We start from the raw sequence: 16558 nt of genomic DNA, 5'->3' as shown, positions 1-16558 counted from the left end.
TTTGTGTGAATAGCAAAAATACATTTTCATTGAGTATGTCCAACTATTATTTTCTTTCTAAACAAATTTGAAACTCATAAAACTCATAATTTTTGCTTCCGTCATTTCAGTGTGAAAATCTTCCTAGAGATGGAGCAGTATGAATTTCCACATAATTCACAGCGTGGAAAAATCCGTAGGAGAAGTACGTATACTTAGAGTAAATATATAATTTTAAGTCTGTAAATGTATACTTACAGTAAATAAATAATTTTAAATCCATAGAAATATGTATACTTACAGTAAATATATAACTTAAAATCCATAGAAGTGTTTATATTTATGGTAAATATATAATTTTAAATCTGTAGTTGTATACTTACAGTAAATATATAATTTTAAATCCAAAGAAGTATGTACACTTACAGTAAATATATAATTTTAAATCCATTTAAGTGTATATACTTACAGTAAATATATAATTTTAAATCCATACAAATATGTCTGCTTACAGTGAATATATAATTTTAAATCCATAGAAATATGTATACTTACAGTAAATATATAATTTTAAATCTGTAGAAGTTTGTATACTTACAGTCAATATAAATTTTAAATCTATAGAAATATGTATAGTTACAGTAAATATATAATTTTAAATCTCTTGAAGTATGTATACTTACAGTAAATATATAATTTTAAGTCCATAGAAATATGTATACTTACAGTCAATATATAATTTTAAATCCATAGAAGTGTATATACTTACAGTAAATATATCATTTGAAATCCGTAGAAGTTTGTATACAGTAAATATATAATTTTAGTTAGCATATGATTTTTTGTGAATTTAATAAGTGAACTATTATTTTGCACCAAAATTGGCAGTTTGATTTATTTTTGTGTGCTTAAAAATACAGGATATATTTCTGTGCAAAACCAGAGGTATGATAAAACTGAATGTCTCATATTTATGCTTTTTTTAACAGCTCTAGGGTAAGGGCCCAAATTATATGTAATATTATTTGTATGTGCACACTTCCAAATTCTGCATAAACATTTGTCGTACCTTTTTGATGTAAAGAAATTAGGTCGTAAGGACCTAACATAAATTTCATACCTGTCCTTCTTCCTTTTCCTTTCTTCTTGACTTTCTTAATTCAGCCTACTGATTTGGTTACATCTGTCATGTTTTTCAGTGGTGTCTCCACAGGAGGAAATGAGCTTGCTTTCATTAGAGGACACATATGAATAGTGGTGTGAAACCTGGGATTGTGGGTAACATCATTTTGAAATTCCTTTTGTTAGGATTTTAATCTGAAAACTGGAGCCATCCAAATAGCTTTACTGTGGTCAAAATTGAAATTGAAATTATTTGTTACCTACCCTGGCATGCCATATCACAGTCCCAGATGGGAACTGCTTAGGTCTCTTCTCTGATGGCCGTGCATTGTTATTTTCAGACACAGTGAATTGTATTTTTGTGAATCATAATTTTTTAAAATTCCATTCACACTGAGATGCTAAAATATTTATAAAGTATAATTGAAGTGGTATGTAATAATACAACTGCTTTCCTGTTTTGTTTTGAGGCATTTGATATAACTCACAAATACATCTGAGGCTTAGGGCCTGAATATATCCCTACACCATATCAGACTTGTTCTTTTTGCCAGCCAGAAAAAAAGACATATGCATTTTCACAGAACTTTATATCTGCACTGCCAAATTTGGCAGTTTCAAATGGAATTTTACCTCAGATTGTATATTGGAGTTTTAAAACAAAATGACTCCCTGAGGTAAATGTGTGTGTGTGTGTAAATGTTGCTGCAACTGATTAGTCTGCTAATGGATGTATATGCTTCAGAGGAGAGATAGATTTTTGATGTAATGATTCCTAAACGATCTCGGAATATATATATATTGTAACAGATTTTATTTCTCTGTCATGAGGCTATCTGCAGTAATTTAAATGAATAAACTGTAATTTGTATTAACTCACCTGGCCATAATGTCAAAAGTGTGTATGGTGTGGTCCATCATCGATTGTATATTGTCTGTCTTCCATTCAAAATTGTGGTTTATTACTGTCTCAGAGGGCACTTAACCATATTGTAGATAATATTTTTACAAGAAACACTGTCATGAAACCTTTCGGGTCTGGTCAGTCTGTCATCTGAAATAGTCACCATTACTATAAATAGAAAATCTTTTCAACAACTTCTCACAGACCAGCAAAGTTTGATTAAATTTTACAGTCCATCAAAAAAGTCTTTCAAGTTTATACAAATGATGTTGAACTACCATCAAATATATGGTCACCATTAAAATAAATAGAAAACCTTCTAAACGGAATTTGACAGAAAGCATACTTCCATGGAGAGCTTCTAAATGTTTTACAAATGATGTTGAAAATCCACTCAAAGGAATTTGACAGAAAGCATACTGCCATGGAGAGCTTTTAAATGTTTTACAAATGATGATGATCCACCATCGGATATGGCCACCATTTCTATAAATAGCAAAAATGTTTTAATGACTTCTTCTCACAGATTGCTGAAGATAATTTGACTCAAAGAATGCTGGCATAAAGGGCTTTCAAAATTGTCCAAATTTAAAGAAGTATTCTTGCACGAAGGGAACAGTTGTAGTTTTATACAAAAGCTGATATGCCATCATTTATGGCCACCATTTCTGAAAATAGACAGAAGTATTTGAACAATGTCTCAAAACAAAACAAGCTCAACAGAATTTAATTAAATTTGATAGAAAGCATGCTGCCCTAAAGGGCTTTCAAGGTCATTAAAATAATGCTAATATGCAATCGAATGTGGCAGCTGTATCTTACAAATAGAAAAACATTTGAACATTTTAGTCTCATAAAGTACACAACAGAATTTGACCAGATTTTACAAAAAGCATCTTGGCATTAAGATACTTCAGCTATGTACAAAACATGTCAATGTGCCTTTAGATGTGGCCACTGTTACTAAAAATAGAAAAACCCTGAATTACTCTTTCTGAAAAACCCGTCAATAGAATTTGACCAAATTTTACCCAATCAGGTATGGCTGCCATTACTAAAATAAGAAACCATTTAAACAACTTTGTCTTTTAAAAAAAATAACAATTAACAAAATTTAACCAGCTCTGGTAGAAATAGAGAAACCTGAAAATAATCATTTCCTTAACATGTCTGATTAACAGTGTTGGGAAAAGGTTATGCACAAAGTATTCTGCCAACTGCTAATTTCTTAACCAACTGTTTTTATGTTGGGCTACTATGAGAGTTCTTGGGACCCACTTTGGACTCTTGTTACTGTTGTAACATTTAGGCTCTTACAAAACACAACAAGAAAAGAGTAAAGACAACAAGCTTTGTAAAATTTAACAAATAATTTATTTCCCTAGAAAAACAAGTTAAAATGAGAAAAAGAACTTACGGTTCTATGAATCATATCCAAGAATAATCTAAGAATTAAAAAATAGAAGCCCTAGTAATAAAAAGTCATAATGAAACTTAGTTTGAATCCTGATGAAATCCAAACAGATGGCGATGACGTATGCTGTGTTCAGGGTCATACTGATGTGTAATAAACAGTTCTTTGTTCAATCACAGAAAATAATATTCCAGTGTTTGAATTCTTTCTAAATTTCTTTAACTATCCTTGTCCAAGAATTAATTTAGAGCAAAAGTATTTCCAGGGGAAAATAACCTCTTGGAATCCAAATAATTTGAATGAAACAAAATAATTAGCAAAAAAAACTGGTCACAACATAAAACACTTGGACTTCTCCAGTGTTAAGGCAGAGAATAACTATTGTTTCTCAATACATCAATAATAAATCTAGCTACAGCGCAAAACAGATGCCCAGATGAGGGTCAGTCCACTGGAAAAACCAGAGTTTGAAACAATTGCTACATGTATTTTGTCACGTACTCCAAGTATGGCCTTGATTTCACTTTATGAACTTTACTGTGAGAAAGACTATTTAAAAAAGTTACAAACAGGTTGTTTATTTCAACTCTCACTGATTTCTGAATCAAGGTCAGGAACTAGGTCAGCATTAGATACAATGTTTCTATTAATAATGTTTACAAAATACATTCAGGTCAAACTGAACTGAATTTCTGGAAAATGTCAGATCCAGTAAATAAAGGTATGTTACAATAGCATGTAATGGAACAAATTTTTTTTAAATTTAAAACTAACAAACAAACAATTAAATCAAATATAAATTAAATCAAATATATATAACACTAGTCTGAATTTACTTTTCATTTTCATTTTCTTACAGGTGGAGCTTGCAGAATAAATTGTCAGACTGAGACTGATGCATCTGTTGACAGTATTTCATGCACTGAGGAGGATTTGTGTGTGTTTTAATTGCTAGTCGTGGCATCCAGAACATGAAATCTAACCAGACAACAACTGTAGATGTTTGATTCGGGAGTTATCTATTTCATGGGTTTGTGTTATATGGCACAGGAACAAAAGTACATTAATCCATGTCAATGTTTGTGTGTGTGTGTGTGTTTGCAGCATATCACTCCCAGCAAATTTATGCTTGGGAGAGATTGCAGCATTGGAAAGGTTACAAGTTAGTCATTCATTTGATACCAATTTAAATGAATAGTCTGCAGTTTCATATACTTACTGAATGTTCTTTGCTTCACTTTTATGAATAAGGAAACAAATGTTTGTACCACAGACATGTAATACTTTACATACATATTATTGACAAGGCACACTCAATGCTATTCAAAACTGTTATTCATTTGTACAGAATTCTGAGTTTCTTTATCTAACCTGAAAATGTATCCATTATGTAGTTTGCATATTTTATAAGATGTGGATTGAAATGAGTGTAATCTTGTTGTTTCCCAATTTTAAATGTATTTTTGGTCATTGATTTTATGACATAGCCAGTAAATAAATATTGTGTAATCTAGTAGTAGGGAGGATTATACATTTCAAAATGGTTGATGTACATGACATTGGATCTTTATGTCCTCAGATAAATTAAACTTGATAAAGTTATGTCTGACAATAAGGGATTCAAAAGATAAAATTATGATACAGTAACTTGAGGAAAACCCACATGTACTTTGAGTGAATAGCAAATGTGAGTTTTCCCTACCTCAATCCAATATAAAAGTCCCAAACACAAATGGGAGTTGTCCTTCCTCTTAATCCAATTACAAAGGTCCCCAATACAAATGGGAGTTGTCCTTCCTCTTAGTCCAATAAAAAGAGTCCCCAATTCAAATGTGAGCTGTCGTCCCTCTCCATCTAATAAAAAGTTGGACCAATCCAGTGGCCTAGTGGTTAGGGCATCAGCCCTGGATGTGGGATGTTGTGGGTTCAAACCCTGGCCAAGTCAGAACCAAAGACTTGTAAAAATGGTTCTTACAGCTGCCTCACCTGGCACTCAGCATTAAGAGGTTAGTGTTAGGACTCATCAGCCTGGTGTCAGGATAATGTGACTGGGTGGGACATGATGCTACATGTTTGCATCATCATACCCCAGTACTAGACATCACTATAAACTGCCACACTGCAGACATTATATCAATATGACTGAAAAATTGTTAAAGCTACATTAAAAATCCAAAATGCAATAGACCGCTCCAGTGGCCTAGTGGTTAGAACATCTGCATCAGATGCGGAAGGTCGTGGGTTCGAACCCCAACCGAGTCATACCAGAGACTTATAAAAATGGTATTTACAGCTGCCTCACAAGGCACTCATCATTAGGAGGTTAGTGTTAGGACTGGTCAGCCTGGTGTCAGGATAATGTAACTGGGTGGGACATGATGCTACATGTCTGCAGCTTGATGCCCCATTGCTAGACATCACTATAAACTGCCACACTGCAGACATCATAGTGATATGACTGAAAACTTGTTAAAGCTACCTTCAAAATCCAAATCACACACAAAACACAATAAGAAGCCCCCAGTACAAATATGAGTTGTCCTCCCTCTCCATCCAATAAAAAGTCCCCAGTACAAATGAGAGTTGTCCTCCCTCTACATCTAATAAAATGTTTCTAATACAATGTGAGTTGTACTCCCCTCCATCCAATAAAATGTCCCCAGTACAAAGTAGTATGATACATGTAAAGCATTGCAACTATACTATCTCACTTTTAAGCTTTTCTAACCACCATTTCAATGAAAATATATTGCCTTTACACATATGTAAATAGTCCTAATCTGTATTTTACAGCAGTGGCAGATTTTTTTAACTATTACTGAAGTAATAGCATTCTTTTTTTCAATTAATGAAGGGTTTTTAAAAATGGGTTTTCCTATTTCTTATGACTGCATCATGCCAAAAGTGGGTTATGGCACTGGATGAAGTTTGGATTAAGACGGGAATTGTGTGCCTGTCTTGTTTGGAATTCTTAGGGCTGTTCCAGTAAAACATATATCTCCCCCCCCCCAGGGGATGGCACTTCCAAAAAACTTTTGTAGGAGGTTGTGTTTCAAACTATTTTGATTCTGACAGTGGACAGTTGGTTAGGAAAATCACTTCTGTTGTGGGTTGTGTTAACAAAATGAGAAATCGCTGGTGGGCTTGTCAGAAGAAAAAAAAAAACGAATATATGTTTAAAATCGCATCTAACCCCCTCCTAGCGGTCTAACATGAATAAAACATTGGGTCAGAAAATTATGCCAGTACACACGAGTGCACATAAGTTGTACGAATTCGCCTACTTTTAAAGCAGTGATACTCGTTCACAAAATTACGTCAACGTCACGGATATAAAAAAATATGCTTGCGCAATATGCAATTTTTATTAAACTTTTAACTTTAAAAGTGCATTTCACAACGTAATTTGCGCTGCCGCAGCTGTCTCACAGCGCTTGATGTGACATCCAGATATCTGGACACTTCGGTTTGACATGAATGGCTGTTAAACTAAATTTGATTAGTTCATTGGGCCCTGGAACAAGCATTTTGATGGTAGTTTTAGCCTTACTTTCATCATGGAAGTTTTACAAATGCGCGTTCCGAATAAGGGCCACACAGCAAAACAAAATGGCTGAATCACAACACAGTTTGTCTTCGGATGATGTTTTCAGTCGGCAAATACTGGCTGGTGATAGCTATGATGACAATGAATTTCATGTATATCAGTCTGTTGGACATTGGGAAAATGTCACTGGAAATACCAGTGTGTGATTTTGAGCCCAAAGTTGATGTTGAGTGCGAGTTCGATGTATGTGTTGGATGGACAATATGCCAGTTATATTTATTCAAGATCCTCATGTCTGAACAAGCAGACTATGGGAATGTTGGACTTAAAACCCTGATACGGTATTATGGAAGAGAAAATCTGGCATAAGAGGCAACAAAGCACTGATTCAAGGAATGAATCTTTGGCAGAGTTCATGTAAGTGAAAACTGACAGAGGTCTCGGAAATGCTTATAATCACGCGTATTTGGACGCTAATTTTTATTATTTAGGTGGGCGGTAAAATTCAGACTTGCCAGTCCTGCTTCAGTCACCTGCATAGTGGGAAAATGTGTTGATCAGTTAGCTGTGCTGATATTTAAAATGACAGAATTTAGTGGCTGAAAGCCCCCCCTCCCATTTGTCACCATTATAAGAGTACATCAAAAGAACATGCTGCAATAGCTGAGCGGCAAGATCAAAGGCTTTGACTGGCAGATGGGTGGGAAAATCTACTGATATTTACAGTGCTTGAATTCAGAAGCAGAAAGACCCAGAGATGTACATGTCGTCATTTATAACAGTACATCAAATAAACAACTTTAGCTTTCATTATTGTGTTCATTTCCGAGTGTAATGGAATAAGCAGTGCACATGACCTCGGAATCATGACATGTTAAGACTTAGACTTGAATGAATATTTTGGGGTTCGACAGCAAACTGACAAAGATTGTAATGAGATTCAGGAGAGTGCTAAATTTGCTAGAACTGATAGTTTGGAAGGGACAGTAGCCAAGTGTAAGAAAGTGTGTGATGCCTAGCGTAAGACCTTCCTTGGATCGAAAAAATTCAGACTCACTCTGATGAACAAACAAGAGCTATGTCAGTGTTATAAAGAATGTAGAAATTAAACTCAATGGCAACCAATAGTTCTTATAATTTGCATAGTTTTCTGAGAGGGGACTGCAGCTTTTGCTGGTGGGACTCATATTTTTACCAAAATGGGAGCCATGGACTCTTAGTTTTAAAATCCTAACGAGACCTCTGGTTCAAAACTTTTCTTTTTGGAACAGAGATATCCAAGAGAGAATACCCATGGGGCCATACCTGTGACATGTTGAAAATTGCACAACTATAAAGAACAGTAACTTGTTCAAGCTAGTTATGCATATGCATTTCAGACAGCAGGCAATGAAAGGAGTTCACAGCACAGAATAATATTCATACACAGAGGAGGAGGATCATATTAAATTCAGAAACAATTAACAGATTAGTGCTCATAGGGAACATCAGAGAATCCCAATACAACATAATTAAGTGTGTGTAGATCTCTAGTTGGCAAAACCACTGTGGCAACAAAAGAATAAAGAGACAAACTTTTATATCATGCAGATGTATGACCAAATGAAGTACATGCTCTCTATGTGCAAAAATTAAATGACATTAAACATAAGAGACTGACTGATCTGTGTAAACTCAAAGCAAGATGGATCAAATTTACCCTGTTTGTGTTCGGTTCTTCCTATGTATATTTTGATCATGGTGGTATTTTCTGCAGACCTTTTGGCACTTGGTATTTGTATTACAAAATGGATAACTAAAAAAGTCTATTATCCAGTACACTACATTTTTAAGCAGTGTCATTAACTAATGATGAAATTGATGAAAAAATACTTGATGTCATTCTTATATATGGATTCTTTACTACACTACTATTCTGTTCATCCTGATTCTTTTTTTTTACCATTGTCACTTCTATTTTCTTGCAATCTAAATATTTGTAATGATGTGTTGTTGTCAAAAGCTAAAATGTGCTTAGTGTTGTAAAATCTAAAACTATTAATTAGCAAGGGACTAAAGTAAAAAGTGGGCAGAAATTATTGCCATATTACAGTGTTGTTAGAAACAACAGAATAGTTGTACAAGATGTATTTTGCAAAGTTGTAGAACTAGCACTCGTATTGTCACCACATATTCTACTTAAATAATATAATATCATTATTTCTGTATATTCCTATCAGTATTTTCCCAGTGGAAGTAATTTTCTGATCTGATGTTGTTCATTTCTTGCACAATTTTTACATATCAAGAATTCTCACCATATCATTAAAAAACAATAATCTGCACCAAATTGAGTTGTTTTCGAAGAAATTAAATTTTTTGACCCAAAAATGACTGAATCTATGAGTTCTTGTATTAAAGTCTCACATTAAATAACATTTGAAGTAGCCACGATAGTAGTTTAGGATGCAACTGTACTAATTTCACCTTTGGTATATCCAGATCTTGAATGTGATGGAGGAACATAGCTCTAAAATAAACACATCAATATTAGAACCTGTTCATTGACTATGAATCAAGTATCCGAGTCCAACTGAATTGTTAGAAAATTTTTCATTCTTTTGACAACATCTTAATTAGCTGTCAAATATGGAGTAAGCCTATGGTCTTTATGCCATCCCAACCAAGACCCCACCACAAACACGTGACCATGCCCAATGACATCACAGTAATAATCGCTGTTCAACTAGAGATGACATCTCTTCGAGAATTTTGATTTCAGTTGAGCCGTAACAGAGTGGAACAGTAAGAAAGAGTGACAGATATTTAAGTGTTAGGGAGATATTTAAAAATGGCTATTCCTCCCGCCACCACTTCCTCATTGGAGATCACACACACACAAAACTTAGAGTAAATCCTGAAATCCTGGCAGCATCCCTGCAGGGGAGATAACTTGATTTCGATTTTATTGGTTTCTGGTTATCCTATGGTATTTCTGTTACTTGAACATTATCTTACAGTGTGTCCAGTCAGCATGGTCAAAAAAGGCTTTCAACCATTGAGAGTTGTTAAAGGACTCGCATTCCTACAGATGTGAAAGAACGAGAACCATACTATAAATCAGTGAAGATAAAATAGAGTATATATGGGTTTGACTGTCCCTGATTGGTTGATAATGAAAGTAAGATTTTAGTAAAAACAATCTTTTGAGAGCTTGTCCTACTTGTAACTGAAAAAAGTGAGGGACATTGTTTTATTAACATAATTTCCGTCCCTTTATAGACCCGAGTTTGAATGACTCATTACTGAAATCAGCAGCAGACTCTTTGGTGCAGTATTGAAAGCACACATTTCAAATTTGTATAGATCCAGAAAATGGTGCGGCTGTTATGGTTTTCTTTTCACAAAAGCTGTCATCCTAGATGTGTCTATACTGATACAAATTTGATCATGAGCACTCAAAATTTTAAGAGACTGAATTTTAATATCATGGTGTTTGCACAGGTTTACAGTGGGAACTGAATTAGTACAGAGTCCTGAACTCTTGAGTTTTGTGCAGAAATATGGAATCCAAGCAGAATACATCCAGAAATGTAGAGGTTTTCAATCTTGGATTTAGTCCCCATTGCGTTTCACACTGATATGCATATTCACAGAACATTTGTATAGTAGTAGGAAAAGTAAGTGAGAAATTTAGATACATATCATAAACAAGACAAACAGTATGTGGGGGGACAAGATCATAAGAACAGGCTGGAATGGAGAAGTATAATAAAAACAATAATGAGTAGAAGTTTGCCTCTGTCTTGTGTGTGCAACGTTATTTTCTCAGCTTCAGTAAGAAATTTCATCAAAAGGAAGACAATAAAGGGTGTACAGTTAACTAAACCAATATGAATTTAGCTACTTAAAAGCTGTATCAAATCGATTTTAACCATCTGGTCTGTTTCTGTCTATTCTGGTGATATGTCCACTGAATCAGTATGGTTGGAAAAATATTTAAAAATTGAAAAATCTTTTGGCAGATTATGATTATACACTACTTCTGCCTGAGAGATGTGAATAATTTTATTTCTTGGTTTGTTGATTGTGGTTGTTGCTCAATTCAAATGCATCATTGAAAAACATTGATACATTCTCATACTTTGTTATAAATATTTATTACAGATGCATATCTCCAGACATTGGTGAATATAGCTTGAATAAGTTATAACAGTTCTAGTTGGAACAATGAACACTGTTAGGGAAAATTTAAGTGAGCTAAAATGTAAACTTTTCAGCAGTTTGTGATGCAGGATTGCTCAAGACTTTTCCATCTCATATGCTCACCATGAAAAATCCATTTGTAACAACTGATGATGACTTTTAGGTAACTGTCAATAAGGCATAATTGACGAATTCAAAGGTCTACAAACCTTTGCTGCTGTTGCCACAGTTGATTTGTTGGTTGATTTAGTTTGGTTTGATTTTTTTGTTGTTGATTTTTTAGCAATATACTAGTTGGAGGAAGAACCCCAAAAGACCACCAACCTAAATTGGTTGATCTGTGACACAAACTCACTCTGTGAGATGTGCAAGTGATGTAAAAGCAAGCACCTTAGTACACTTGGGCACATGGAGCCTCTGTTGATTTGACGTTTATCTCCAACAGCTTAAGTCATTTAGACATGAGATCTCGGGGTTTCAGTAGATCATTATGGCTTTTACACCATTTTCAGATGAAGAGAATCTATATATGGTAGCCAGTTTTACTGCTGAAGAAAATCCAAGTCCTTTTGAGACACCAAACACCACTTACGTAGAACCACTGACCTTCCACAAATAACTGGCAACATTTTCATTTACACATTGGAGGCAAGTAATCACATGACAAACATCTTGTACCACTGCCATGGAAGCCCCTCAGATCTGTATCACAAGACAAGCATCTTGTACCACTCTGCCATGAAAGCCCCTCAGACCATAGATACAAGTCTCATGAAAGACTAGAAGTGGGAGATAGAACCTGTGACAACTGGACTGAAAGTGCAGAATTTTACTGCTAGGCCATCAGTGTTGATGATGGTGCTGTTGACAATACAGTTAACTGCAATGACATTGATTTTATGAGTACTCTGGGAAAAATGATTCCTTGACTTTCATCCATTTTTTAAAATCTAACTTATGATATAAAAATGTTTGACTTGCTATATTTTTTTAATAACTTTATATTAGTTTTGCAACAAGGCATAAAAATAAGACATCGTTAACTGAAAAAGATGTTCTTAGAAGAAATGATATAGTGTAAAAGTGACAGAAATAATGCAACATCACTTCCACAGGCATCAATGTTTTTTTTCTTCTGCCAAATCATATAAGTTTACCAAAACATTTATTGAAAAAAATAATAAGGAATCATAGAATCTGACCACATTTAAAGCAATACAAGATTTAACTATTATTCTAATCAAAAGCAGCATGCCTGAGAACAAAGAAAAATTGCAAGACATAGTGATCACTTTAGTAAACACACAGTTTAGTAAAGATACAAATTCATGATTTCTGTATTAGAATAGAAATATCTTTTATAAAATCTGTATTCATGGATGTTAAATTAGTAGGTATTAAGGGACTGATCAATGACATCTACAAATAATAAGCCACCATGAAAATTTGTGATTTCACAGTATCACAGACATACCTGGCTGACAGACAAACAAACAAAAAGGACAAAAGATTGATTATAATGAATGAATACAAATAAAAATATGCAGTAGATTATATGATCTATAAGAATTCAGTAGATTACCTCCAGCCAGCTGTCATTTAAATCGCTTGTCCCCAACCCAATATTAAAATCGCTTCTACCGCCCACTAACCCATAGCCAGAAATTATGTTTAAAAAATATGCTTCTGTAGGGGAGAGTGTTTTTTTATTAAAACACATCTGACGGTGGATCATAATTTTTTTAAATTGCTTCTGTTGTGGGTCAGTTGAATTTGATTTTGCTTTTCCTCCCGGGGGGTATATGTTTTACTGGAACAGCCCTTAGAACTCATTTATTTGATCTAAGTCAAGAAAAAAAGACATTCTCTAACAGCTTGAAATGAAATTAAATCTTTAGGTTACAATATTTGTTATTAAATTAAACATCTAAGTGTTTATCTGTTTTTGTACTTTGAGGGCCTCGAGGTAAATTAGTTATTAGCTAATTGTGTTACCCTCTTTAAATAAAGTCATTATTATTACTTTTTTTATTATTATTATTATTATTACTTGCCTGTTGAAGTACATTGTAAATCTCTCTGAAATTTTGTTTCAATTTTAGAACACTTGTTTGATTTTACGAAGCAAAATCCCACAACACAACATTAAAATCATGGCAATGAATTAAGCCACACAGCCAAAAGTGTTGTTTAAAATGGTAACGGGAGATCTCGGCCCATAACGGAGTCAGTCCTTAAAAGAGTCAGCCTAGAAAAAAGTCAGCCCATTACAGATGAGGCCCGGATAAATTTAATTTAAAAATGTCCCCATAACATACTTGGCCCATTACAGAGTCAACCCACAACAAAGTCAGCCTTACCCTTGATCTTGTTTCGGACCCAATTTTGTTTTGTTTGTGATCTGTATGGCTTAGTAGAACACTGTCAGTTTCAGACCCAATTATGTATTGTTTGTATTTTGTATGGCTTTGTAACACCTGATGTTACTGAACAAGAAATATTTAAACAAAACATCAAAGTCTGCCTTACTCTTCATCTTGTATGGTTTTATAACACTTGTTGCTACTGAACAGTTGATAGCCACCAATGTCTCTTTTGGACCAAAGTTTGTATTTTTGGTGATTTTGTACAGGTTTGTCAAACCTGTTGTTATTGAACAAGAAATATTTAATTCAAACATGTTATTTACTAACTAATTAGTTAATCATTAATGAGAATGCAAACATTGCTGGGTTGATTAAGAGTGAGGTGCAGTCACATTCTTTGGTAAATGGTCAACCAGTATGTCTATGGGTATGGACTGTTGTGTGGAGTGTTCACAAGTAGTAAACGCAGAGCAGCATACACTTGTGTACGATTCCTGTAACTCATGGCAACACAGAGAGTTTGTAATACAGGAATGTTACAGTACTTTTTTGGTACCCATATTTTGTTCACAATGATGGATACAGTATATTGTGTTCAATGATGTTTTTTTAATCTTAACTGAAAATGTAGAGAAAACTATTTTAAAGCTTACTTGAAATTAAGCATTTGGTCAAATTGAATTTAAACTTTTTGTCTTTGTTTTATCAATTGAATGATAACTGGTATAAATTGGTCAAGGAAATCTGTATGTCTAAATACTATGCATCAATATAACTTACATAACTCATTCATTAAAATGATTTGTAGATTATATTCAGCATTTTCAAAATTGTAACTTTTTTGTCAGTTTTGATAGGATTATCACCTGGTGAAAGATTAAAAAAGCAGAACAAATCAATACTGTGATAAATACATTTTTCCTTGTTAAAAATGAGTACAGTAATAAGTTCCACTTCTCCATCTTAATGTTAAAAATGTAACGTCTGTGCAAAAAATTATCCCAGCTATTCGGTAAATTGTATCACAATAAGAATTTAACGTCTTCTCATTATTTCATCATAAAGTTCTATCTTACTGCGCTAAGAGATCCTATGGTTTATAAAATTCATTTTTATTATATTTTAGGGATTTCTCAAAGCAAGTACCATCATACGATGAAACACTTAGTTCCTGATCGTATTGAGAAGGAATATAACTGGGCAAGGACATGCAAATATACAAAATATTATGCTAGAATTTGAAATGTTTGCTTTGCCTGTGTGCTTATCTTTTTATAAAAAAATAATATCTATATAAGTCAATTAGCATAATGACCTTATAAAAACAAAGACATTTTTAACTTTTAATAATGAAAAATATTTATATTGATTCAAAATTTACAGTAAATGAATGGGAAGTGTGACTGAAATCTGATTCACACATGTCAACACATTTACAATTACAAATGGTAGAGCAGACACATGCGATCATAAAACTCAACTAACAATTAAGAGCGACAGGACAAGGACAGATTCAAAATGTTGATTATGCATTATATATAATTTAATTAATCTGGGATTATGCTTATTTTTCCACTATATCTGTATTGCAGAATAAATAACCATTGAAAGAAGTGTACAGAGAATATAAAAATTGAAAAGGCCCTTTTAGAAAGAACATTACATCCACATTACTATTATATAAATCATGGATTGCAAGGCTAATCAAACATATAATGGACCAAGTTCGTCATTTGGACCGAGTATGTTATGGGCTGATTTGGGTAGGCCAAGTTTGTCATGGGCCAAGTTCATTAATGGGACAACAATACTATGGGCTGAGTAGTCCCGTAATTGTTTTAAATACAATTAGTGAAAATGTTTTGGTCTCTACGATTGAGTTGCCGTCACAAATATAGGTTTGCCTACATTGACTTGCTTTTATTTCAGTTCCAGAAGTCAGTTTATTATTGGTCATCATTTAACCCCTATGCATACAATGGTGTTCATATTAATATTATTTTTAATCATAGACTTTCTATTAAACTATTTATATCACCCTTGTATTGTTCATGGTTGAATAATCTGTCTACCCAATTAGAGCTTAAGTTAGCTCCCCTTGCTTTGTATCTTTTTTTTTCTTCTTCTTCTCGCAGATTAAAAATTTGTCCTTTGTCCTGTTCTTGTCTTACTGACTCACTGTATTCTCATGAAAACATTGATTTATTTGAAAAGTCTACTGAAATTATCTAAAATACAAGTTTGAATGGAATCCAGGCTAACTTTCATTATTACAAAATGAGTTGTTCAGGTAATTAAAATGTTGGATAAACTGGGTCAGATGTATCTTTTGTTTATCATTTAATCATTCTGAGATTTGTCCTATTTCCTGTAGAAATTGAATCAGTTCTATGGAAGCCCATTGTGCCGAGTTGAAACATGGAGAAATAACAATGTATTGATTGTGAATCTTCGTAAAAATAGTGCTAATACCTGCTCATGGATTTGTCATGTGACTGTCACATAAACTAAGGAAGCAAACATGTATGTTTAACTAATAAGAATGTTTAAAATTTCCTGCTATAGTAGATTTCAACTTCAGTTCATTTAATGCATCACTAGCCAGAAACAGATAATAAGAAGAAAAAACAACAAAAAACTGCTGATAATAGTTACCAAGTTGAGTCACATGACCAAAGCAATCCAGCGTTCACAAAAGCAAATGGGTTATAGTTGTATCTAATTAGTTACTGGATATGATTAAACAGAAAGTTATAGTCAATAAAATCAAAATGGTGACAGGAAGAAGGGTTGTGCTACTTCACTAGGATTACTCCATTAGGATTTACAAGTTGTCAAATAAGATTTGAACAGAAAATTTTCTGTACATATTGCCAAAAGAACCCTCAACTAACTAACACAAGAGCAGCAAAAAATAGAGGCGAAGTGTCTGAAATGTAAACTGTTGCATTTGGATAGATTTGTCTGTAACAATTCCACAATTGAATGAACAGGTTAGATCAGACCCAAACCATCCAGTATTGTTACAGGTTTGTGGGCTG

The 16558-nt window shown here is 33.6% G+C and overlaps 1 protein-coding gene across 5 annotated transcripts in view; it reads left to right on the top strand.

Moving 5' to 3' along the window:
* LOC149800542 (uncharacterized) overlaps nucleotides 1-6042 on the top strand; it is an 88088-nt gene extending 82046 nt beyond the window's left edge. For all 5 annotated transcript variants that reach the window (XM_089954476.1, XM_089954477.1, XM_089954478.1 and 2 more), the window contains 3 exons: nucleotides 111-184; nucleotides 1179-1257; nucleotides 4279-6042. In XM_089954476.1, the coding sequence (XP_089810602.1) occupies nucleotides 111-184; nucleotides 1179-1234 (130 nt within the window). In that variant the 3' untranslated portion in view covers nucleotides 1235-1257; nucleotides 4279-6042. The remainder of the gene's footprint in view (nucleotides 1-110; nucleotides 185-1178; nucleotides 1258-4278) is intronic.
* Nucleotides 6043-16558: the final 10516 nt, after the last annotated feature.

The sequence above is a fragment of the Sinohyriopsis cumingii genome, chromosome 4 (assembly GCF_028554795.1).
Source record: "Sinohyriopsis cumingii isolate HCF-2022 chromosome 4, ASM2855479v2, whole genome shotgun sequence".
NCBI lineage: Eukaryota > Metazoa > Mollusca > Bivalvia > Unionida > Unionidae > Sinohyriopsis > Sinohyriopsis cumingii.
This window is presented reverse-complemented; position numbering and strand designations above follow the sequence as displayed.